Source organism: Crassostrea angulata, chromosome 6, assembly GCF_025612915.1.
Source record: "Crassostrea angulata isolate pt1a10 chromosome 6, ASM2561291v2, whole genome shotgun sequence".
NCBI lineage: Eukaryota > Metazoa > Mollusca > Bivalvia > Ostreida > Ostreidae > Magallana > Magallana angulata.
This window is the reverse complement of record NC_069116.1, coordinates 34,897,215-34,923,946: the sequence shown is the minus strand read 5'-3', so window position 1 is coordinate 34,923,946 and position 26,732 is coordinate 34,897,215. Positions and strand designations below refer to the sequence as shown.

Below are 26,732 nucleotides of genomic sequence, written 5' to 3'. Positions count from 1 at the left end.
CTTTGCAGATGTTTCCAAGGGAGGGGGGAATAAGTGTTTTACAAACATCTCTTGTTTTTTAAGATGTTTATTGCAAATTGTCAACTGATGATAATTGATGATGATATTTGTTTTGATGAAGGTGTCTCTGGCAAAATGTCGACAGAAACAGCTCACGATGATGACAACTTTGGAACAGAGAGTTCTCAAAAGGTAATAGGACCAAACAACCACCATTCACAATTGATTTACAACAAGATTGAGTTTTGTATGTGTTATGGATGCTTTGATTTTTTTTTATCTTTCTATGTTCATGTATGTATATGATCATTTTTTTGTCAGGTCATTCTGAAAGCCCTTGGTCGGGAGAGGCGTGACCGGGTATTGGCTGGGCTGTACATGGGTCGATCAGACACAGCTCTACTTGTCCGTCAGTCGGCACTACATGTATGGAAGATCATTGTGGCCCATACTCCCATGACTCTCCGAGAGATCCTCCCCACACTCTTTTCTCTCCTCCTTGGGTGTTTGGCCAGCACTAGTCATGACAAGAGACAGGTATGGTACATTGAGACTCTTGTCATCTGCTGTAGGTATTTCCAACCGATTGTTCAAGAACCTAATCATTTGCTTAAAATAAAACCTGTGTATGTCATTTGCAGTGAAGATCTGCAAAACAGTTTTTAGCTCACCTGAGCTGAAAGCTCAAGTGAGCTTTTCTGATCACTTTTTGTCTGGCGTACGTCTGTCTGTCAGAGTCCGTCTTGTCTGTCTGTAAACTTTTTACATTTTCGACTTCTTCTCCTTAACCACTTAGCTAATTGCAACCAAAATTGGCACAAAGCATAATTGGGTAAAGGATATTCAAGTTTGTTAACATAAAGGGACACGCTCTATTTTAAGGGGAAATAATTAGGATTTATTGAAAATTTGGTGACATTTTTCATAAATCTTCTTCTCAAAAACCATTTGGCCAGAAAAGCTGAAACTTGTGTGAAAGCATCCTCAGATAGTGTAGAATGAAGTTTGTTCAAATCATGGTCCCCGGGGGTAAGGTGGGGCCACAATGGGGGGTCGAAGTTTTTTCATAGGAGTATATAGAGTTAATTTTTAAAAATATTCTTCTCAAAAACCATTTGGCCAGAAAAGCTGAAACTTGTGTGGAAGCATCCTCAGATAGTGTAGATTCAAATTTGTTCAAATCATGGTTCCTGGGGGTAAGGTGGGGCCACAATGGGGGGTCGAAGTTTTACATAGGATTATATAGAGTTAAACTTTAAGGTCAGACGACACTTCCTCAAGAATCTTTTTTGTATCTCCAAGTAATAAAGAGTTCCAATAAAAAATATTAATTTTATCATTATTTTAAAAATGATAAAATTTAATTCAATGTAGTCATGTGTCTACATGGCCGAGTGGCTAGAATTTAAAAAATATATATAAATTTTTTTAAAATCATATCAGTATCCTAGTTTTTTTTTTCATGGGACTGTACGTATAAAGTAAGAAAAAAATTCCCAATTTTTATCAAAACGTCGCATTTTTCCCAATCCATTGGCCCCAGCCCCAGTACCAAAAATGGGTGTGAGAGGCCTGTTCAGTTCTTTTTTATTTTTATACCCCCGCTACGAAGGAGAGGGGGTATACTGTTTTACCCTTGTGTGTCTGTCTGTCCGTCCGTCCGTCCGTCCGTCCGTCCGTCCGTCTATCTGTCTGTCTGTCTGTCCGTCCGTAACAAAAATTTCTGTCGCATTTATCTCAGCAACTATTTATCGCAGATGCTTGAAATTTTAACACAGTGTTTGTTAAGGCATGCCATATCGTGGGATATATTTTTGTACCAATTGGACGTCAACTTCCTGTTAAATGACGACTTTGCCTATTTTTTAACCAAAATTTTCAAACAAATTTTCGTCAAAGATTTCTCAGCAACTGTTTATCGCAGATGCTTGAAATTTTTACACAGTATTTGTATAGGCATGCCATATCGTGGGATATATTTTTGTACCAATCAGATGTCAACTTCCTGTTAAATGATGACTTTGTTTATTTTTTGCCAAAATTTTCAAACAAATTTCCGTCAAGGAATTCTCAGCAACTGTTTATCGCAGATGCTTGAAATTTTTACACACTATTTGTATAGGCATGCTTTATCGTGGGATGTATTTTTGTACCAATCAGACTTCAACTTCCTGTTAAATGACGACTTTGCTTATTTTTTAACCAAAATTTTCAAACAAATTTTCAAAGATTTCTCAGTTACTATTTATCGCAGATGCTTGAAATTTTTACACAATATTTGTATAGGCATTCCATATCGTGGGATATATTTCTGTACCAATCGGGTGTCAACTTCCTGTTAAATGACGACTTTGCTTATTTTTTAACCAAAATTTTCAAACAAATTTTCAAAGATTTCTCAGTTACTATTTATCGCAGATGCTTGAAATTTTTACACAATATTTGTATAGGCATTCCATATCGTGGGATATATTTCTGTACCAATCGGGTGTCAACTTCCTGTTAAATGACGACTTTGTTTATTTTTAGCCAAAATTTTCAAACAAATTTTCGTCAAAGATTTCTCAGCAACTGTTTATCGCAGATGCTTGAAATTTTTACACAGTATTTGTATAGGCATGCCATATCGTGGGATATATTTTTGTACCAATCAGATGTCAACTTCCTGTTAAATGACGACTTTGTTTATTTTTAGCCAAATTTTCAAACAAATTTCCGTCAATGAATTCTCAGCAACCGTTTAACGCAAATGCTTGAAATTTTTACACAGTATTTGTATAGGCATGCCATATCGTGGGATATATTTTTGTACCAATCAGATGTCAACTTCCTGTTAAATGACGACTTTGTTTATTTTTAGCCAAATTTTCAAACAAATTTCCGTCAATGAATTCTCAGCAACCGTTTATGGCAAATGCTTGAAATTTTTACACACTATTTGTATAGGCGTGCTTTATCGTGGGATGTATTTTTGTACCAATCAGACTTCAACTTCCTGTTAAATGACGACTTTGTTTATTTTTTGCCAAAATTTTCAAACAAATTTCCGTCAATGAATTCTCAGCAACTATTTATCGCAGATGCTTGAAATTTTAACACACTATTTGTTTAGGCATGCCATATTGTGGCCAGGATATATTTTTGTATCAATCGGACGTCAACTTCCTGTTAAATGACGACTTTGCTTATTTTTTAACCAAATTTTTCAAACATATTTTCGTCAAAGATTTCTCAGCAGCTATTTATCGCAGATGCTTGAAATTTTTACACAATATTTGTATAGGCATTCCATATCGTGGGATATATTTCTGTACCAATCGGGTGTCAACTTCCTGTTAAATGACGACTTTGTTTATTTTTAGCCAAAATTTTCAAACAAATTTTCGTCAAAGATTTCTCAGCAACTGTTTATCGCAGATGCTTGAAATTTTTACACAGTATTTGTATAGGCATGCCATATCGTGGGATATATTTTTGTACCAATCAGATGTCAACTTCCTGTTAAATGACGACTTTGTTTATTTTTAGCCAAATTTTCAAACAAATTTCCGTCAATGAATTCTCAGCAACCGTTTAATGCAAATGCTTGAAATTTTTACACAGTATTTGTATAGGCATGCCATATCGTGGGATATATTTTTGTACCAATCAGATGTCAACTTCCTGTTAAATGACGACTTTGTTTATTTTTAGCCAAATTTTCAAACAAATTTCCGTCAATGAATTCTCAGCAACCGTTTATGGCAAATGCTTGAAATTTTTACACACTATTTGTATAGGCGTGCTTTATCGTGGGATGTATTTTTGTACCAATCAGACTTCAACTTCCTGTTAAATGACGACTTTGTTTATTTTTTGCCAAAATTTTCAAACAAATTTCCGTCAATGAATTCTCAGCAACTATTTATCGCAGATGCTTGAAATTTTAACACACTATTTGTTTAGGCATGCCATATTGTGGCCAGGATATATTTTTGTATCAATCGGACGTCAACTTCCTGTTAAATGACGACTTTGCTTATTTTTTAACCAAATTTTTCAAACATATTTTCGTCAAAGATTTCTCAGCAGCTATTTATCGCAGATGCTTGAAATTTTTACACAATATTTGTATAGGCATTCCATATCGTGGGATATATTTCTGTACCAATCGGGTGTCAACTTCCTGTTAAATGACGACTTTGTTTATTTTTAGCCAAAATTTTCAAACAAATTTTCGTCAAAGATTTCTCAGCAGATATTTATCGCAGATGCTTGAAATTTTAACACACTACTTGTATTGGCATGCCATATTGTGGGATATATTTTTGTATCAATCGGACGTCAACTTCCTGTTAAATAATGACTTTGTTTATTTTTTGCCAAAATTTTCAAACAAATGTTCGTCAAAGATTTCTCAGCAGCTATTTATCGGAGATGCTTGAAATTTTTACACAGTGTTTGTTAAGGCATGCCATATGGTTGGATATATTTTTGTACCAATCAGACGTCATCTTCCTGTTAAATGAGTACTTTGTTTATTTTGGCCAAAATTTTCAAACAAATTTTCCTCAAAGATTTCTCAGCAGCTATTTATCACAGATGCTTGAAATTTTAACACACTATTTGTTTAGGCATTCCATATTGTGGGATATATTTCTGTACCAATCGGATGCCAGCTTTCTGTTAAATGTCGACTTTGCTTATTTTGCATATTCACATCAGAGCGGGGGTATCACTAGTGAGCATTGGCTCACAGATATCTTGTTAATTCAGCTATGCTGAATAGGAAATACCAAGTTTAAAAATCTTGAGTTGAATGTAATAAACTCATGTGAACAAAAACATGACTCAAACCAAGCTATGTATCTTGCTTATAATTCTATGATTGATGCTGAAATTTTGGTTGATCAATAGAAATGTCTTGCTAAAAGGCTGATGTGCTGTAACTACTTTCTGGTGTCCCTTCTTAAACGATGAATTGCATAAAATCTACACAAATTTTTGATAGTTTTTAGAGCACAAATAAAAATGTCTTTTAAACAGTTTCCATAGTCCTGACACATTATTATAATGATAATAAAAGCATAAGCGTTGTTCTTTAAAAATTATTGCAACGGAAAATCATCTTTGTAGACATTTGTTGTTTTTTAATAAAGATGAAAATATGGGTGGGCTTTGGTACAATAGAGCGACATGCCTGCCAATACATTGATTTGAATTATTATATAGCTCTTTAACATATGTAACAACATTTTTGTCCCCCGCCGCAACGCGGTGCGGGGACATAGAAATGCCGGGCGTGGGTCTGTGGGTCCGTGCGTCCGTCCGTCACACTTTTTTGTAAGCGCTCTCATGCCTACAAATTTTGACGGATTTTCATTAAATTTATACCATTAAATTTAGACCAAATGTTTATACCACTAATACCTTGGTCAAGTTCGAAAATCAGCCTTGGTCGATAGACTTGATACTAGTATACTGCTTGACCGGCGGGGGACCCAGGAATTCTATTCTTGTTCACTTAAGTTTATTCATCAGTCAAGTGAGTAAGGATATGAAATGTCATACGAAATGAATTCATGCGTGGTAAACGACAATTGTTTATAATGGAGAAGGCCAAAGAAATTTTTCAGTGTTTTTAATTTGAGGAATTGAGCAAATTCATTCTGGTGCATTGAGGTACACTTTTCTTCTTTCACATATAGGATTTTTAAAGATAAAATACAATAACTAGTAAGAAGTGGAGGAAGAAAATGTAACTTTATGCTCTCATGTATTTTAATCGTTTTTAAAAGTGATGGGGGAGGGGGGGGGCTAAAATAAAGAGAACTGGAAGATAACTGTGAACACCAAATGAAAAGGACTAAGTGCGGTTTTATGCATTTTTTGCCCCCAAAATCAACGTTTTAGGAAGAGCTTTAAAGATAAGGTGAAAGATAGTTAAAATCATATTGGAAATAAAGGTGTAAAAGGTTATCACCAAAGTGACGTCATAATGTAGAAATGACGTCATGAAGATTGCATTATTTTGATAAATTGATGTTTTGTAGCGAAATATGGGTGTTTTCCGATGGTTTTTCGACTGGGAAACATCGAGCGCAGGCTTGCTCAACTACCATATTTTAGTATAATGTGTATAACAATCTGAAGAAAAACATATGTTAAAATCGCACTTGAGCAGACCTGCGCTCTATATTTCTGAATGCATAATATAGAGCAAAAATGAGAATATTTTCATTTGATTGCAAATTTGCGGGAATTTGGCCATTTAGGTGACGTCATAGATACACAGCGAATGAGCAATGCTGACTAAAATCATTATTAAAGTTATAGGCATCCTCTATACAATGATTTGTGAAGATTTTATTTTTATACGATACTATTTAAAAATTGGTTGAAATCGGGGGCAGATATTTGACGATACCGCACATAGTCCTTTAGTTATTTATATTGCATATAATCTTATTTTCGGTAAAAATGGTATTCCATAAAGGTCAAAGATTAAGTAAATGCAAAGATGAGTGTAAATTTGGATATTCATTTTTGGTTAATCTACCCAGGGGCCATATGGCACAATATCCTTTGAACGTCCATATAAGGCCGGTGTTGCTCAGGTTAGCGATGTGGTCCATTGGGCCTCTTGTTTTTGGTATATTACTCTGTAAAGCTGATTTTATAATGTCTATTGTTGCTCAGGTAAGCAATGTGGCCCATGGGCCTCATGTTTTTACTGGTAATTTACATGGTTAAATTGCTCTTATCAGGTGGCGGCTAGAACTTTAGGAGATCTGGTGAAGAAGTTAGGAGAACGAGTTCTTCCAGAAATCATTCCAATCTTGGAGAAAGGTCTGGACTCGGACCGAGCTGACCAGAGGCAGGGAGTGTGTATCGGACTGTCAGAAATCATGAAGGCCACCAGCAGAGAACATGTATGTCAAACGTTTAATTCACCCAGTATTTATAAAAATATAAACAGTGGTTGTGGTTATGGTTGAGAAGTTTACACAAATCACGTCAAAAGGCCAATTTTTCTGTGTATCATATTTAATTCATGCGTTCATTTACAGCCAGATGTATAATTTATAAAGATATGATTGATACAATATTGCCGTTTTTTATTTGGCAGGTATCTGTGTATGCAGACAGTTTAGTACCAACAGTCAGGCGGGCATTAACAGATGAACTACCAGAAGTGAGGGAGGCAGCTGCTGAAACATTTGACAATCTACACTCCAATATTGGCCAAAGAGCCCTGGATGAAATTCTACCTGTACTTCTGAAACAATTGGTAGGTGTTCTATAGAGAAAAATTCATGTTCATGTAGATGTTTATGAATATGATGTGATGTAAGATATTATATATGAAAACTACATGTATGATCCTAAGACACCATTCAGGGTTGTATCTAAGACCTATAATGTCTTAATTATCCAGCTATTATTGCATTTTAAACACAATCGTGCTATAAGCTAGACCCTTCTTCCTTCTACTTCAATCTTGGAAACAACCCTGACCATTACATCTTCAATATTATCTTTCTGTGTGTGTGTGTGTGTGTGTGTGTGTGCGTGCATGTGGGCATGCTTGTACTTGAATATCTTGATTGGAAGCCATATTCCTTTTTTTTTTTCAGGATGATGATGAGTTCGCTGAATCGGCTTTAGACGGATTGAAACAAGTGATGACAGTCAAAAGTCGAGTTGTCCTGCCATACCTTGTTCCCCAGGTAAATAATAACTTAAAATGAAAAAATTAAAAGGTGTGGGGGTAGAGTAGTCTGAATTGAGTTATGACAGTGCCACCTTGCTAATCATACTTAAATAGCTGGCCATGGGAATTTCCAACTCCACATCAGGCACTATTGCATCTACCATGGGTTTCTCATGCAGAGCCTGAGGGAGCCTATTTCTGGGTTCCCCACCCCTCTTTTATGAGGGCCCCCTGCTAGGAGGTTGTATAGCCTTAGTCTCAGACCTTCCCCTAGGTTTTAAAGAGTGAGAAAGCCACTCTAGTGTGTAACCCAGTAAGCAAGCATTACCACCACACAATTGAAAATGGCACACTGGACTGTTATATATAGGTGGTATTTAAAATTTCTTATATATCAATGTTTAAGAATGATTCAGCACTCTTTTTGCATGAAAAACAAATAACTTAATCAGTTTCTTAATTTTTTAAATTTTATTATGTTGAAATTAAATTATGGATTGTATTTGGAATCAAAATATGTGTAACATAAATAAAGTTTAATGCACAATTTTGCAGTTAGAATATGATGAAAAGGAAAGACAACTCTTTGTTAAGACTGAAACTTCTTCCAGAGTGACTGCTCTTGTGAGATTAAACATTTTTATTAAAAATTGTTTTGGATTTTTTTTTTCCAGTTGACTGCTCCTCCTGTAAATACCAGAGCTCTGTCATTCCTGTCCTCAGTAGCTGGCGATGCCCTGACCAAGCATCTATCCAAGATTCTTCCTGCTCTTTTGTCAGCACTGAGCTGTAAAATGGATACTCCCGAGGAAGCTCAGGTAAAGTGTAAAACATGCTCATTTATTATTAACTACATTGTACTTAATATAACAACTTAATTACTGCTTTAATATTTACAAAATAAGTATCTCCTAATACATGTAATGATCAATTAACAGAATACATATTTTAAAAAAATTAATTAGTGCTTTGGTGATTTTTAAAAAATATTATTTGTTGCATGAATGAATTTTTCCTTCTTTAGGAAATAGAATATTGTCGTACAGTGGTGCTGTCAGTCACTGATGATGTGGGGGTGAGGACGGTAATGCAGGAACTTCTGTCCGCCTCGCAGTTACCGACCGCCAGCGAGTGCTGGAGCGCTGTTGCCATTCTACATACTTTCTGTGAGAAGACCAGTGCTGATTATGCAGATTATCTGCCGCAACTGTTCCGGGGCCTGATTGGACTGTTTACTAACTCCTCAGAGAAAGTACTTCATGCTGCATGGGATTGTCTCAATGCAGTTACAAAAGTAAGCATGTGTTGTGTTTACAAGATGTAAAAAACTAAATATGCAAGTACATGTACTGTATTTTTTTTATGGATGGACATTTAGGCGAAATTTTTTTTTTAATTGGATTACGGATTTTATATTTTAAAAATTGGGTCATTAGGTCGAAAAAAAAAAACCAAAAAAAAACTTCTGTCCAAACTCTTGGAGAGTGGAGCAACTTGTAGACTGCTCCACCCAGCAAGTTGATTCTTGGCTACCCGTACTTCTGTCTGACGACTTTATTTCCAAAACTATGAAACATGGGTTCTTTCACTTTCAAGAACTTCTGACACCGCTTGCCCCACAGTATGCATGGGACAACATTGTTTCAAGGTATTAAATGATAGTTTAATGTCATTTTTGCAAACGACAGATATGTGAAAGTATGCCATTTAAATGATAAAACACAAACCACCGTTGGACAACATGGCACGTGTGTGATAGAGAAGTCCGTATTCCAAACCCGATCAATTTTAAAACTGAAAGTGTAAAAGTTAAGGTATTTTTTTCGTGAATGAAACCAATTTCTGTGGTTTTTATTGATATTTTTCACCAGTCATTTTATTTTATTTTTTGTATTTCTTTTATATTATGTCGGTCAGTAAAATAAAATTTGGAAAAGTGCATTTTATTTTTTTTCTAAAAGTTAAAAAAAATTTGGTCGACGGATCCGTAATCCAACTAAAAAAAAACGTTCGCCTTATTAAATCTAGATATTTAATAATTTAACTGTGGAAGACCAACTGTTTGGCTTCTTGGTCAAAATACTAAACAAAATTTTAATAATTCTGTTTCCCTCTATAGAAAATTGATGTCACTGAAATGTTCCAACACATTGCCGATGTAAGACAAGCTGTTCGGTATGCAATGTCAGACTACAAAGGCAAAGAATTGCCTGGATTCAATTTGCCAAAGAAGGTATTTAGAGTTATTTCTCTTTGTGAATAGCAAGTACAGCACAATGGAAATGATCAGTTGTTTCCCTTTTCAAGACTAAATTTTAGCAAACTAATGCAACATTTGCAAATGTTTGGTTATCCATCTGTATTATGTCATTTTAAGAATGTTCATTTTATGTTTTACCACAGTCTTTTTAATGTGCCATTCAAAAAAAATAAATTATTATATTCAAAGATTTACACTTCTTCCTTAATAACTTCAAAAAGTTGATTTTTAGCAATGTTTATATGCATCAAGAAAAACAAAATTGTCTTATGACCTTGACAGCCCGAAATGACCTTGTTCGGGCAATTCTTTGTAGACTTATCATAACCTTGGTTTTGATGAGTTTAAATAAATGAAGTATAGTAGTTTCTTTATTAAAGAAAGCCATGATTTGATTATGAAAAGTTTGTAAAATTCACTAAATTACTGTTAAAGTACATAAGTACGTTAGATAAAAGACACAGCCAAATTGTCTCCTCTGAGACTATGAGTCTGGCATCATCAAGATTATTTCGTGCAGTCCGTGATTTTACTTAGGTCGCTGTAGCTTCAGACCAATTGATAAACAGGGCATGTCAATTTCAGTCCTGTCACTTTCAGCCGCTGTAGATTTTGACCAATCGATAAATGGGGCGTGTAGATTTCAGTCGGCTGTTTCTATACAGCTATGAATTAACTATAACTTTCCATAAGAAATAGGGGAAATTATACCTGGTAGATGTAAATATATATAAATACTTGATAAATTTTGTCTTAATTGAATTGCATTAATCTAAAATCTTAATATTGGGGACAAGAAATGAGAGAATTAACACTCCATTTACTTGCTGCAGGGAGATTTGCCATGGTAAAATTAGATAACAATTAAGTGATATTTTTCAATGCTTTAAAAAGGGTATAGTCCTAGCTCCCTGAAAATTAAGTTTCAGCAACATTACATATATGTAACCCATTACCATGTCTTATAGGGAATTGCCCCAGTGCTGCCAATCTTCAGAGAAGGTATTTTGAATGGCTCCCAGGAAATGAAAGCACAGGCTGCTGATGGATTAGGAGAGCTAATCAATATCACCAGTGCAGAAGCGCTCAAACCCTCGGTGGTCAACATCACTGGACCTCTGATCCGTATCCTTGGGGACAGATTCTCCTGGCAGGTCAAAGTTGCCGTCCTGGAAACGCTCACTTTGCTTCTTGCCAAGGTTTGTTCCATTATTACACAGGAAATTTAAGGAATATGATGTTTCTCAAATTTATGTAGTTTTGAAAGTTACTTGCTTTTGGTGATTTCAGCCTTTTTACTCTGAATTTTTTTGATTTTTTAAATTAGTCCAAGAATAGTATTCTTTATACACTGTATACATTAAATAATGTATATCAAACTTCGAAATCTATAAGATCATCACTTGATTTATGTAATTTGCATTTTGTAGGTTGGAGTTCAACTGAAGCCATTCCTTCCTCAGCTACAAACAACCTTCTTGAAAGCACTGAATGATCCCCAAAGACCAGTGCGTCTGAAGTCTGCATCTGCGCTGGGGAAACTGACCGTCATTCACACAAGGGTAGACCCTCTGTTTACAGAGCTCCATTCCGCTGTCAAGAATGCATCAGACCAGAGTGTTAGGTATAGCAAAGATCAATCAGCTGTGTAAACGAAGTTCAATATAAGTTTTATTGTGGGCATCTCTCTTGGAACCAAAATTCCTCTGTTTGGATTTTCAGGGTACAAAACTCATTGATTTTAAAGTTTGATTAAATATTCTTAAATTATCTGGAAAAAAAAAAACGAAATGAAAAGAGGAATTTTGTGTACAACTTGACAATAGACATTTCAGGTATTTTTATGTACGACTTGAAGTAAATCAATACCTTATGCAGTTCAAATCAACAGCTTGTCAATGATTTTTTGGGGGGATTTCAATCTAGTAATGGTAAAAAACAAATGTTTTGTAGTAATGGAGGGTTAGAAGATTGTCCATGATTAAAAGTTGAAATGGGCAAACGATTTACATCAAAACAAGCAGTCAAATTTCTGACAATTTTTTCCATATTACTTGGAGTGGAACTAGTTCAAAATCAGAAGAGAGTTTAACAGATATCGCACATTTATCACTGGAAAATTGTTTCATATCAATAGCTGCATATTTGTGTTTAGTTTCTGCTAGGAATAAAAAAACTGTACAACCACATAAATGTAATCACCCCCAATATGAATACTTTTGTCATATTTTTCTGATCTGATACATTTACATGTATTTTCCTATATAATGCATTCCTCCCTACAATAATTCATGTCACAAGGGGATGCTCCACTTAGCAGTGCCCTTGTTTATCAATGTGTTGAGACATCTTAATGTACACTGATCCAGCAGGTTTTTTTGTGTTAAGTTGGCTTAATAAATGAGTTAAAGGCACATCCAATTTTGTGCGTTTCAAATAAATTTTGTTCTCTCATTTTAACAGTGTTATCTGCATTTCAATTTTTTTTGCTCAATGGTAGCACAATTTACATATATTTAAGAAATACATGCATGATAAATATTTTATAAGTAGGGATAATTTTTAACAGCAAAAGCTGAAAAGACTGGGTTTATTGTGTAACACAGTTTGGTTTCTTTTCCAGGGACACCATGCTGCAGGCCTTGAGGTTTTGTATCAGTGGAGCAGGTGAAAAAATGTCGGATGCCTCCAGGAAAGCCATCATGGCGACTTTGGTGGTACTGCTAGGAAATCAGGAGGATTCCACCAGGACTGTAGTATCAGGCTGTGTGGGGTCTCTTTGTAAAATATTACCCCCAGAAGAATTAACTGAACTCATGATTCAACAGTTATTAGGTACTGGTAAAAATTATGTCATTATTCGATTGAAACTAGTAAATGAAAAAAAAGGGTAATATTTTCATTTAATTTTTAAATCACCTGAGTCACTCAATTAACAATTTTATATTTTTAACTTCTTCTTGAAAACTAAAAGGCAAATTGACAGAATTGCATATACACTAATGAATGATTATAATGTCCATAATGTCCTCTTTTTAAATCTTATTGTACACAGAAGCCCATGGTAAATGCATTTAAGTTAATACCTCACTACATTAAAGCTGACATGAATTCATAAATACACATTATTTCCTTTTTATTTCCGATTTTCGCCATATTAGTTATCGATTTCTATTGTTCTGCTTATCGCTTCCCAATCCCTTTATTAGGCAGATAACACATTTCACCGCATTCAGGTATTTCATTCACTTGAACATGTTACATTAGACAAAAAGACTTGTAGAAACAATAATATGACAGCCACTGCACTGGTATAAGGAATATCCAATGAAATGCAAAACAAGACAGACTGAAATCCAGGCACATGTATTTCAAAAATCCTCGATATTTGTAGAAGTTTTCTTATGTATGTTATAACATCGCACATGAGCAAACCACATACTGTGGCAGATCGAGCAAATTCAATGACGTCATGGATTTTAGAAGCGGAATGTTTTTGTAGAAACTGATGGAAACGGTGTTACGTTGTTACTTTCTTGGATTTACTATCATTTATCTGTGGTCTTCAGAAAGATGCAGACATTACGCACTCTGAATGATGGACAAACTTGTTCGATGTGCTTTCGAAGTAAGGCAGCACACTCTGTGCAAGGTAATACGGATACCTTGGAAATGATTTAAAAGAATAGATAATTTTGTGTTTTATTGATTGTAGTTTTCTTTATTCTTTTTTACAAACATTTTACTACAATGTGTAGTTCATGCATTTAGAAGTCCGTGCAACCTGAATGCCTCGATCGGAAAGCAACCTACCATAATTCTCTCGACCGTTATATATACCCCAGTGGCAATTGAGGGGAGATCGAAACTTATATGGCGACCAAATGCTTTTATGAATTCATGTCAGCTTTAAGACGTATTTTGACGCTACGTCACAAGATGGTGATTTAAACGTTTCCTTCAACTGTTTATATCAGTTAATCTATTTGGTTGTTCTTGTATATCATCTTAGCTCAGTAGATAAAGTATCGGGCTTGTGATCCGCAAATCATAAGTTCGAATCCGCATTGGGACTTTTGTTCATATTTTTTTGACAATCATATTTTTCATCCATTTTTTTCACTTATTTGACTTTTATACTTTTTATGCATCATGCTATTCATAATACTCAAGTAATTTTCTTCTGATTTGAGAAACTATTTCCAGATGTAGTGAGCCACCTTAGTTTCTTTGCCTTTACAATACAATGTACTTTGATTATTTCATAATTTGCTGGTAAAATTGAGCCATCATAAATTCTAATAATCTAATAACACATTTCTGTAAAGTAAGTGATATAATCTGTGTCGATAGTTAATTCGCTGTGAAGTTGGTATATTTGATGTTGATCAGATACAGCAGAGAGTGGAATAGACTGGACGCTAAGACATGGACGGGGTCAGGCTCTAGCCGTGGCCCTCAAGGAGGCAGCACCAAAGATCTGGACCCCCACCTTCCAACCGGACATCATCAAGTGTCTGTCTGGTCTGATCGACTCTGACAAGGTATCTGGTTGTTTCTATTCATAACATTTTGAATACTTCATATTACTTGATATATGAAAAAATAACTGCTGCACGGTATCAGTGTAATTTTTTATCAGAATCCTAAAGGATTAAAATTGTTAAAGGGTTAATATTGTTACGGTGTCAGATTCACAATGTACCGGTAGTTTAATTAATACTTCTTCTGCTGTCAATATATCTGCAGTTTTGCATTTAATGTAGCACCAAATACCAAGTACTGTCTTCTTTTGCAGGTGCCCCTTTGCCAGAGTGGACTGAGAGGGCTTGGCTATGCACTTCTACATCAGAGCATGTCCTCAGAGCTTAGCCCAGAACTAGTCAGTCTGTTGATCAAGGTAAACCATTCCATCTGCATTGTGATGTGTGTAATCACTGTCAAGACTTATCAATACATTTGTATATCAATACATTTGTATTGCATTGATAACACATTTCGGTATTGATAATACAGAAATGTGTTATCAATGCAATACAAATGTTTCTACGAATACAATTCAATAAAACAGCACTTCGTGTCTTACAAGGGAGATGCTATTGTAGATGATTTCTGATGTTAAACGACGTCTGAAATTGTTTATGAAAGTCATTAAGATGGAATGCTACACCAAAAATCTATTGTTCATATTTTTCAAACCAGATTAACCTATGTATGAAATCTTTTAAAGAGACGTGTCTTATGGAGAAGAAATATAAGGCAATTACTTTTTAAAAAGAAATTGAATCAAATTGACGAAATTTTAGAAATATATATTGCTAATTTTCAAAATTTGGCCGATCCTGATTTAAAACGAACTGATCCCGAGCTAAATTGCAAAAAATTGAAAATCAACAGTATTTCTTCATGTGCAGACAAGAAATCAATAGAATTTTCAATTGTTCTCCTATTACAACCAAACATCTTAGTTTTTGGGTGAAATTGTTATATATTTAAATTTTTTATCATTCAAGTCGGGATCAGTTTAATTTCGATCGGGTGTGGTTCGATTTTGAAAATTTGCCATAAAATATTATCAACAGAAGTTTTTTTATTTTCATAAATATGGACATGATTTGTTAGATATTTATATTATGCATTTATTCACATCAAATTTTAAACTCTACAGTGCGTTACTTGCAATCTAAATAGATTTTCTACTTTTTCGTGATAAATACAAAGAAAAATTGTAAAAAAAAAAATTTATGGGCATATATTCTTTTTTGAACAATGCAATATTGCTTCAGAAATGATACTCTAGCGATCCACAAAATAAAATTTTGGTGTAGCATTCCACCTTAAGGGGACAAAATCTACTTCTAGGGACTAAAGAAAGACTCCAATGATGTGAAGCTGATAGTGACTCAAGTGACTTGCCTGATTGCCAGTTCTAAAACTCCACTCCCAATGCCTGTCATCAAAATCCTGGTCCCTGCTCTTGTGATGGGCACCAAGGAAAAGAACAGCATGGTCAAATCTAGCAGTGAATATGCCATTATTTCAGTCCTGAAACTCAGGGAGGGAGATGCATTGCTGAAGGTCAGTGAATTTATTTTGATGTACCGGTATATATGACTATGTTGATTGATGCAGAATCAAACGACTCTGCACTGTGTTATTTTCATTTTGGTCAGAGAATATTTTCTGTTTTTGTTCAATTTTCATATGCACAAGCTAACACATTTTTGAAAATGTGAAAAGAAAAAAATATTTACAACTTGGTTGAATCGATCCAAGGACCCCCCAAATCAAAAAGACCTACGCATTACCACTTGGCCCCACATTTAAAGCCCAGTTTTTCTCCCATGGGAGAAACTTTTTTCATCAGGGTCTGCTGTCAACAAAAGGTTACAATCCAGTCAGATTTATGACTCTGCAGTGATGCTCTGCCTAAAAAGCTACAGCATTACTGAATGAAATAACAGGAATGTGTTGAAATTTATTCCCACTTGTGTCCAAGGTAAGGAACACTAAGTGGGTTTGGATACCTTGACCATACTAATTTTAAAACAGCCTTGTCCGCAAAACCTTCAAGATATTGAAGATGTGGAATAGGTGACTGAATATTATGTAAATATGGTTTATTTGCTGTGATAAATAATTGCTACTGTTAATTAATTGTATTAATTTGAGAAATATTACATAAAAAGTTAGCAATTGGTGTTTATCAATGAAAGTCAGTGATATACCAGCAGTGCTGAGCTGACGGCTCTGCAACTCAGCTGCTCTATATACAGCTGAATCTAATGCTAGGTGATAGATTCTGATAAAAAAACCAATTAAATTGAGTTTAAAACAAGCAGTGTGTGTCATACAGTGGCTGCATTAAATTCCCCTGAACTTGGGGCTTTAACACTTTCATAGAATTTCTTTTCAATATCTGTGGCTATTTACCGGTATGTGATTGTGTTAGAAAAGTCACTATCGGTAATTGAAATATTTGTCTAATTTTCAGTATGAAGACCATGTTAGATTAAAATTAATTCAATGTAAACGTGTACTACAATACCTGTAGGACATAATTTTAATTGGATTTCTATGGTTTAAAGTGGTTAAAATTGTCAAATATCCAACTTTTTATTAGGGCCCCACTCTGCGGGCTGTCTATAGTGATCAGTCTGTCCATCCAAGATGGCTTGTCCGGAGCATATCTTCTCTCCCTTTGGCCCAGGCCCATCTGGCTCATACTTCACCCACAGAGTGCCTTTGGGTAAAGGGTGTGCAGTGACCTTGAACTGTGTTTCTAGGTCTAAGGTTAAGGTCATAGCAGAATTTTAAATAAAATCCTTGTCCGGAGCATGTCTTCTCTCCCATTGATCCAATCTAGCTCATACTTCACTCACATTGTGTCTATGGTCATAGAGTGTGCAGTGACCTTGAATAAAGTTTGTAGGTCATGGTCATATTGTACCGTGCAAAAATCCTTTTTTCAGAGAATATATACTTCCCACTTAGCCTTATTTGGCTCATACTTCAAATAAACAGAGCTTATGAATAAAGGGTGTGTAGTGACCTTGAACCAATTTTTAAGGCCAAAAGTGAAGGTCATAGCAGAATTATATGAAAAATCCTTGTCCGTAGCATATCTTCTCTCCCTTTTCTCCAATCTGACTCATACTTCACTCACTAGTGCCTTTGATTAAAGAGTGTGCAGTGACATTATATGATGTTTGTAGAATAAGTGTCAAGGTCATAACAGATCAAACAAAAATCCTTTTTTAAAGAGCATATATATACTCTCCATTTAGTCTTTACTTAAGCAGAGCTTTTTGGTTAATGGCTTGCATTGACCTTGAACCAAGTCAATGTGAAGGCCATAGCAGATCTCCTTATAATCAGTTTCAGACCATAGATTATTGCCCATTTGGTTAATCTGTTCAGATTGAACAAATTAAAATGTCTGTATGTAAGTGGTAATGTGATTGAATTAGATATTTTATGCCAGGTGGAAAATTTGGAAGTTATAAGTCAAGGTCAAAGCAAAATTCTCTGAAATTCTTTTCATCATATTGTCCACTATGTAAGCGGGGCCCTTTGAGATGGTCACCATCTCAATGTTGTCTAGTTATATACTATTTTCCTGTATATCCCTAACAAAACCTTAAGATTTTAATGATATAGTGTAAGATGATAAAGATTCTTTTAAACTGGTAATTGTGTATTTTGTGTTTCTTTAAATATATTTTAACTAAATATCGTACATGAAAAATGTCTGATGTTTACAAAAAGCACTATATTGTAGGCAAAATTGTATACTTGGTGTGCGGTACCACTTTGTAACTGTCTTGTAATGCCATAAATTAAAGCACAAATTAAAACTTTTACTTGTATATATGCATTGTTTTAATCACGTTAATGTGAGCTTGAATTAAAGACACAAAAAGCAGGACAGAAAGTGCTGAACTTTGATAATTATGTACCCTTTTATGATGTAAATATTTCCCAGATACTCTAGAAGAAAGTTAAAATGGTTTGTTTATTCTTGAATGTCAAAGTGAAAGTTCCTGAGAAAAGTTGTAAAATTTTGTATCTGTAATTCTTTTAGGGTCCTATTAATGGTAATCAGAATAAACGAGTCAGAAAACGTATGGTCTTCTCCTTTAATTGTGTATTGGTTGACAAACATGCTTGACATTTTTAAAGGTTTTTTAAATGTTTTCATTTGTTTTTTTACAGCAAATTCTTGCTGAACTGGATGTGGGAATGCACGATTCTTTGAGTGACGTTGTTACCAAGTCTCTTAACAAACTATGCAAACAACCTGAGCCATCATTGGATGAAATAGACGACACAATATTGAAATGAAGTCAGGTGACACAGGGCAGGCTAATCAGTGAACTTGAAGCACTAATGTCCTGTTCGTTGACTTTTCTCCCCTCATGTCAGCCGCATGATGAAAAAAAAAAACATTGCTATAATATTATATCAGAAAATCTGTTTGAGTTGGTAAAATGTTGACATTATTTTTCCTTTGTTAATTTTCAATTTCATTTTCTATTTCATTCATTAAAACATTTCACCAGCATTAGAAAACAATTATGTGCCCAAACATAGATACGGCAGTTGTTTGTGATCTGTAATATTTTTCTTTTTTACTTTAAAAAAGATTGTTATTGATTGTCAATTAATGATTTACAATGCTTTAATATAATGTAATCTCGGATGTTGTTATACTCAACTACAGATATAAATAGAGACTGAGTGAATGTTATTAAGCTGTGTCCAACATGTGCAGAATTAGTTCTTTGTTAAATAGAAAGGGAAGAAATGTGTTAGAATTAAACCATAAACATGTAAGAAGAATTTTCATGCACATGATAGTTGACGAATTTGGTTGCTGGTGGAAAGGATTTTTAGTTATTTACTGAGTATGTTTTGTTTTTAGGGGTTTTTTTTTTTCAGGAAAATATAATTCTATGTAAGAAACATGTTTTTGTTTATGCTTAAGTTTTTAGCTCACCTGAGCTGAAAGCTCAAGTGAGCTTTTCTGATCACTTTTTGTCCGGCGTCTGTCTGTCCGTCCGTCTGTAATTTTTTTACATTTTTGACTTCTTCTCCAGAACCACTGGGCCAATTTCAACCAAACTTGGCACAAAACACCATTGCAGGGTAAAGGGGATTGAAGTTTATTAAAATGAAGGGCCATTCTCTCTTACAAGGGGAGATAATTAGGATTTATTGAAAATTTGTTGATATTTTTCAAAAATTTTCTTCTCAAAAACCATTTGGACAGAAAAGCTGAAATTTGTGTGGAAGCATCCTCAGATAGTGTAGATTAAAGTTTGTTCAAATCATGGTCCCCAGGGGTAAGGATGGGCCACAATGGGGGTCAAAGTTTTATATAGAATATATAGAGTAAATCTTTAAAAATCATCTTTTCAGAAACCATTCAGTCAGGAAAGCAGAAACTGGTGTGGAAGCATCATCATGTAGTGTAGGGTGGGGCCACAATGAGGGGATCAAACTTTTACATAGGAATATATAGTGTAAATCTTTTAAAATCTTCTTCTCAGAAACTAATCAGCCAGGAAAGCTGAAACTTGTGTGGAAGCATCCTCAGGTAGGGTAGATTCAAGTTTGTTCAAATCATGATCCCCTGTGGTAGGGTGGGGCCACAATGGGGTCAAAATTTCATATAAAATATATGGTGTAAACCTTTTAAATTCTTCTTCTCATAAACCATTCGGCTAGAAAAGCTGAAACTTGTATGTTCAGCATACTCAGATTGTGTAGATTAAAGTTTGTTCAAATCATGGTCCCGGGGAGTAAGGTGGGGCCACAAAGGGAGTCAAAGTTTTACATAAAATATATATAGAGTAAATCTTTAAAAATCTTTTCAGAAATCATTCAGCTAGGAAAGCTGAAACTTGTATGGAAGCATCGTTATGAAGTGTAGATACAAATTTGTAAAAATAATGATACCTTGGGTAGAGTTGACCTACAATTTGGGGAGAAGGGGGGGTCAAACTTTTACATAGGAATATGTAGTAAAAATCTTTTAAAGGGACATGGTCACGATTTTGGTCAAATTTTTTTTTTTACGATTTTAATGTTTACAATGGTTAAGTAAGACATTTTTAATAAGCAACCAAAATTTGAATTATCATTCGTTGAGTTATAAGCAAGTCACATTTGCTATGTAAACAAAGCTTTTAAAAGCTTTTGTTTACATTTTGATTGTTATGGTGAAAATTCCCGTTTTAGACCTGGAATGAATGTATTAAACATTAGGAGCTGTTTATTTACGCTTAAAATGAGTAAGAAGATACAAAAGCATCTTTAAAAGATTTTTTACAGGTGTATTGAACCTATGTAAACAAAAACAGGGCACGAGCCTTGTTTACATTTCAAAGAATTGTGAGCTCTGTATCTTGCTTATAACTCTATGACTGACTCTCAAATTTCATTTTATTATTAAAAGTGCACTCCTAAAGCATTGTAAATAATAAAAACAGAAAATAAAACTTGACCAAAATCGTGACCATGCCCCTTTAAAATCTTCTTCTCAGAAACTAATCAGCCAGGAAAGCTGAAACTTGTGTGGAAGCATCCTCAGGTAGGGTAGATTCAAGTTTGTTCAAAGTTAAAATTATGGTCCCCAGGGGTAGAATGGGGTCACAACATTGGGGGAGGGGCAAAAATTTACAAAAGAAAATTTTTAAGATATCTTTTTCTAAAAACCACTTGCCTAGAAAAGCTGTTACTTTACTGAAAGCAATCTCAGATAATGTAGATTTAAATTCTTTCAAATCAAAATCTTGAGGAGTAGGGTGGGGCCACATTTGGATTCCAATTTTAAAAAGGGAAATATTTTAATTATTCACAAAAAAAAATGAAATGTTATGATATATGGTTTTACTTAAATGCAAGCATTCTCACATATTGCTGATTCTTTCAAATTGTTTAGGCTTTGGCTCTTTGACGATTCTTTGGCCACAAAAGGGGTTCAGAGTTTGATGTAGGTTCATATCCCATATATATACAATTTTTTTGGATCTTTTTGAGAACTGAAATGCTCAACAAGTGATATGACTATAAAATCATCCTGTTAGAAAAGGGACTTAATGAACAAAAAAAATATCCAGGGTAAAAGGACTTTTATTTATACAGGATATACATGTATTATACTACATTGTCCAGATAGCTTGTATTATGACTCTGTTAAGCTGATTTTACCATACCTATTTGTTGCTCAGGTGAGCAATGTGGCCCATGGGCCTCTTGTTAATTAATGTGTTAAATTGTATGTTGAGTTTATTCAAGGTGTCTTTAATTTGTCATCATTTTCTATATACATGTACAACTGTGCAGTTCTATAGTTATATTTATGACACATTTTATGGTAAAGTATTTAAACAATGTGCAGAGTATTCACAGATGAGAATATATTGTTTATACATCAGATGAGTGGAACAGTGGACCTGATGGGTACAGTGCTATGTGTGTTTGCAATGTTCATCATTGAAATAAAATTAATCAATGTTGATAGTTCTGTTTTTAATTTTGAATGGACATGCACTTCATAAATTTAGGAAATGCCTCTGTATGTCCTGTATAGTGACCCGTCTGGCATTGCTATAGTCCAGAATGTATTTCTCTCCCCAGTGACCCAATCTGTCACCAACTTCATTCTGTGGTTTAATTAGTGACCTTAAATCAGTTTTCCTGGTGAATGCATAGCAGATTTGTATTAAAGTTCCTTGGCAATGTCTTGAGTAACTTTCTCTCTCCCTGTGCCCATTCGGTCCATATCTACCAATAAGTCCATTCACCCATATATCAAAGATCCTAATTATATTCTTGCTCATAGCGCTTGTGGGTAAAGTGTTTTCAATAGCTTAGAACAAGTCTCCACATATTTTACTGTCATCTCCAAAAAGTTTGCCAAAGAGGTCCATATATCAACATTTGATAGATAATTTCTGTTTACATGCAATCTTTTCTTTAAAAAACCGATAAATTAGCTTGACAAATTCGTCAATTCTTATCATTCTTTGAAGGAAGGCATAATATTATAATTGAAGTCAGTTTGGTTTATGAGTTAACTGTAATTAGTGTAAAAGATTTGTACAAAATAATAGTATAAGAGCATCCTGTGTAAACTTGGGTCTGTAATACTATGCATCCTCCCATAATATATCGATTACTATTACAAAGAATTTACGCACTGTACATTGTTGGGAAAGTTAGTGCCAGTGACATACATGTATCATCAACAATAATTATGAAACTAATTAATTATTCATGTACGGTACTGGGCCTAGTATGATATAGTATTAAAAAACATAAGAAATTAGAATATGTCACTATGCACATTTTCCAAATTTAGTCTTACATTAGTCTTGTATTAGCAATGTAGATGATAGTTATTATGCAAGTATGGATTAACCTGACCAAATTACTCGTGCATGAGTGTACATTGTTGAGCTCTGAAGAAAACAAAATATTATACTACAGACCTATATTCAAAGAGAGATGTGCAAAATCGGCTCAGATTTAGGCCATGGTGCATTTGATACAGATATTATTTAACCACAGGTTGTTTTTTTTATATCTTCATGAACACTTCATTCCCTTTGAGAGACCAGAGACATTAATAACATAATATAAAACAATATTAATAATTAAAATATGTCTCTGGAGAGACTTATAAAATTCTTTCAGTTAATGTTCATACTATATCATCTGTGTTGCGTAACGTTAAAATATTTATGTCTCTGATATTACCGAACTTCTGCGTGGTGCAAACCATCAACTAACCACAAATATCCGACCGAACGAGTAGTAATGTGGTTCTATCGAGTATAAACTTTTTATAAAAAAAAAAATGAATAGTCACTTTACTGTATTTAAATGACGATGCTACTATATACAAAGAAGAAGGTACAGTTTCTTTCAATATTTGCCTTAAAATTCAAAAGTTGTTTAAATCTCATAAAAATACACAGACTACCTTGAACATGTGTGTATATCAATCGCAACTTCTCGGGCCTTTCCGGCAAGCTCGGAAATATTTTATTATTAGAAGCACAAAAAAATAATCAAAATTTCTTCAAAATTTAAGAAAATTAGAGGAAATGCGGGCCAAGTAATATCAATTTTAATATGAATATTTATTCCAATTTATTAGCATAAGCTGATAAACATTCTGATATTCTATCATATCATTTAAGAATAGAATTTTCAAATCTTAAACAAATGTCTATATAACTGCAAAGAGCTATACACTTATTTTTATCATCCTTTATGTTGAGGAAAAAGGTAGTGACCTTGACCTGACCTTTATGCGAAAACAAAAAGGTCATATTTGATTAAACTGATAGAATCATTTAGTAATATGATCCGTTTGACTGTGTCAAAATTTCATGAATTTCTTATTACTAGAAGTATGTTTGATAACGAGAAGACTCCTTCCTTAACATCAACGGATGTTAGAATTTTATACAAAATGGAGTCGCTTCCCATTAAAATAAGTATCGGCTAGACAGTCTGTGCTATATTTTAGTGTATATCGTTTACTTTAATGAAGTAAAGCTCACATCTCAACAGATCGTAAAATGTGTTCTATTTATTTCAAGTTTTACAAAAAGAGGGGTTGTCAAAGACGCCAAGGTAATACATTCGAGGTGTTTTTCCGAGCTCGCCGGAAAGGCCCGAGAAGTTGCGATTGGTGTGTATATAAAGTACCAGGTTAAAAACTTTTATCTTGTTTCAAAATATAATTATGACTTAGACATTTTGGCATATTCTAAGATAGTTTTTTGAAGAGGAAAATGTGTCCGCAGCCGTCGCCCACAACGAAATTGATATATTTTACAGCAGTTTTATGTGATATTATCACATGTTAAAGTTATAATAGCGAGCGAAGAACCAGTGTGCGCGGGAAAACGAACCAGCTAAACCTACAGATTCATCAAACAAAATTTTTTTGTCTTCGTCCCATAATGCTTCTCTAATGTTTCCACCCGTGGTGCTATGCCAAAATGGCCGACATTTAACTCGTAATTTACGGTGTCTTGAGGTTTGAAGACACGTTTTGAGTACCGCACAAGCTTTGGCGAGACCCAAGAGATTTGTTACATAGGCTACTTCCATACCTTCGCATTCACCCCTGCGAATGTGTTCGGAATGTTTTCTTTATCGTTGCTAAGTTTGTAATAAATCCAGAGGTGCTCGAATGAAAGTTTACGAGATTTCACCGAGATTTGTTCAGTTCCTGTAAAATTTCGAGCGGAAGTATAGGTGGTCGGATAATATTCTCAAAATACGTAAGTACTGGTCGTTTTTTCATATCATATCCTACTTTGATTTATGTTAAAACATGACAATCTTTTAAGATGTACGTCTTATTTTACCATACAGCTGTTATTGATATTAAACGATAATATACAGAAAAGAGTTATCGTTCGTGTTCAACCAAGTGTAGAGTGGTTGAAAATATAAACATTGGGTTGCTTAATAAATGATGCTTGTGGTGTGCAATTCCATGTTTTTGGAAAAAATATTGGGTGTCTGTTTTGCATAAAAACTTAGCATATCGAGTCATTTTCAAGGAACATTCTGCATAAAATAGTATAGTCTGTTGCACTATTGATACTATTAATAGATCGGGCGCGGATCGAAAATAAATCCTCAAGGGGGGTCTCTACTAAGCATGTTAATTGTTGCAACAGCAGACAAAAATTTTTTTTTTGTATTAATTGTCACATTTATTTCTAGAACACATTTTATCCACCAATTGATGAAGATAAAAGTTTAAAATCAATAAACCATGAAATAGACTATAAATACGAGGCACGATTTACTGCGAAACAGAAAGGGTCAAATAAAACCACGTGGTCTAAAATTTAAATGACAATATTTACATTCCAAATATTTTTTGCATGTAAAGTGTGTGAAAAGACACTGCAGTTATAATAATTTAATTCTAGTTGTAACGCGCTTTCTGATTGGCTAAAAAATTATTTTATATCGTATAAAGAATGTTGCCTACGTCATAGTAAGACTAACGTCAAAAACGTATCAATACGCCTGACGTTACGTTTGAATTTTGTACAATATTACGTCATTTTAAAGGTTAAATGATCGTTTTTATCTACAATGAAGTGTAAAAAACAGTTTACGCTTTTTTATAAACCGCTTCGCGGTTTATAAAGCGTAAACTGCCCCAAACCATTTTATATCGTATAAAACAAATAAATATTGAATTCATTCCTTAAAGACCGTAACACACACAGGGTACGTACTCAAAGGTTAGAATGACTAGTTTTATTATGACGTCACAAACGTTGAACGCTGTAAAATGCACCGTCACAAGCGAGAATCAAAGTTCACGCTTGTGGCTGTTACAGTGGCTCTTCCATTACTTTAACGTAGCTCGCGGGTTTGCTGACGTCACAATAGGAATCGACGTAAAGAGTTGACCGTAAACTCATAATTTTTTTTTTAAAACGACAAATGAGATATTTAGAAGTATAAAAGAAAATATTTTAAAAAGCTTATATGCGGTTTATGACTGTTTATACAAAGATTTATAATATCAAGTGCCGAAAATTCCGTAATCGGTACTACCGATTAAATTCTTAAATTTCTTTTGGCTTGAGATAACTGTTTTAATTCGATTACTTACTTATAATGTCAGTAGTTGCCTGGCATTTTATTTTTGCATTGATTGACTCAGAGTTTCATAAAAACAAAAATAGTAATTTTCTGTATCTTTACAGCCTTACATTAATTGTATTTGATAACATTCACAATAATGTCTAATAAGCATTTACATGTTCTAAAATGTGTTAAACAGCTAGTCTTGTCAATAAATGCATTTCAATTTTGGTGTTCTAAGAAGTAAGTAAATGATGACGTCAGGCTAACGTCGTAATGAAAATATAAGGTTTTGAGAAATCTTTTAAATCTTCAAGTTAAAGTTTTTTTGCCAAAAATTGGCCGAGAACACATACTGATATTATTTTATGAATTAATTCATAATTATCTCCTCTGTTTTTGTGTTGAGTATGATTAATTTCGTCTGAATCGTTTAAAAGTTTAGAGCATAGTTTTGTAATGCGTTTCTCGGTTAAAATGTGCATTTTACTATATATCTCATTGAAATGGCGTTGCTTGATTTTATTAATGACACTGTATTTGAAACACGATAACATTATTACCGCGCAGACGAATCTTAAATAAATTTTAGAAATAAAACTATAAAACCTATGGATCACGTGGACAAATTTTCAAGGT

The 26,732-nt window shown here is 34.1% G+C and overlaps 1 protein-coding gene across 1 annotated transcript in view; it reads left to right on the top strand.

Annotated features, from left to right (window-relative positions):
* Positions 1 to 21,980, top strand: part of LOC128188604 (eIF-2-alpha kinase activator GCN1-like) — a 143,046-nt gene extending 121,066 nt beyond the window's left edge. The window contains exons 38-52 of the mRNA XM_052859768.1: positions 122 to 192; positions 322 to 537; positions 6,747 to 6,911; positions 7,109 to 7,270; positions 7,617 to 7,709; positions 8,368 to 8,511; positions 8,718 to 8,987; positions 9,813 to 9,926; positions 10,922 to 11,152; positions 11,384 to 11,577; positions 12,577 to 12,788; positions 14,346 to 14,497; positions 14,752 to 14,853; positions 15,816 to 16,031; positions 18,669 to 21,980. Coding sequence (XP_052715728.1) covers positions 122 to 192; positions 322 to 537; positions 6,747 to 6,911; positions 7,109 to 7,270; positions 7,617 to 7,709; positions 8,368 to 8,511; positions 8,718 to 8,987; positions 9,813 to 9,926; positions 10,922 to 11,152; positions 11,384 to 11,577; positions 12,577 to 12,788; positions 14,346 to 14,497; positions 14,752 to 14,853; positions 15,816 to 16,031; positions 18,669 to 18,797 — 2,471 coding nt within the window. The 3' untranslated portion in view covers positions 18,798 to 21,980. The remainder of the gene's footprint in view (positions 1 to 121; positions 193 to 321; positions 538 to 6,746; positions 6,912 to 7,108; positions 7,271 to 7,616; positions 7,710 to 8,367; positions 8,512 to 8,717; positions 8,988 to 9,812; positions 9,927 to 10,921; positions 11,153 to 11,383; positions 11,578 to 12,576; positions 12,789 to 14,345; positions 14,498 to 14,751; positions 14,854 to 15,815; positions 16,032 to 18,668) is intronic.
* The last annotated feature ends 4,752 nt before the right edge of the window (positions 21,981 to 26,732 follow it).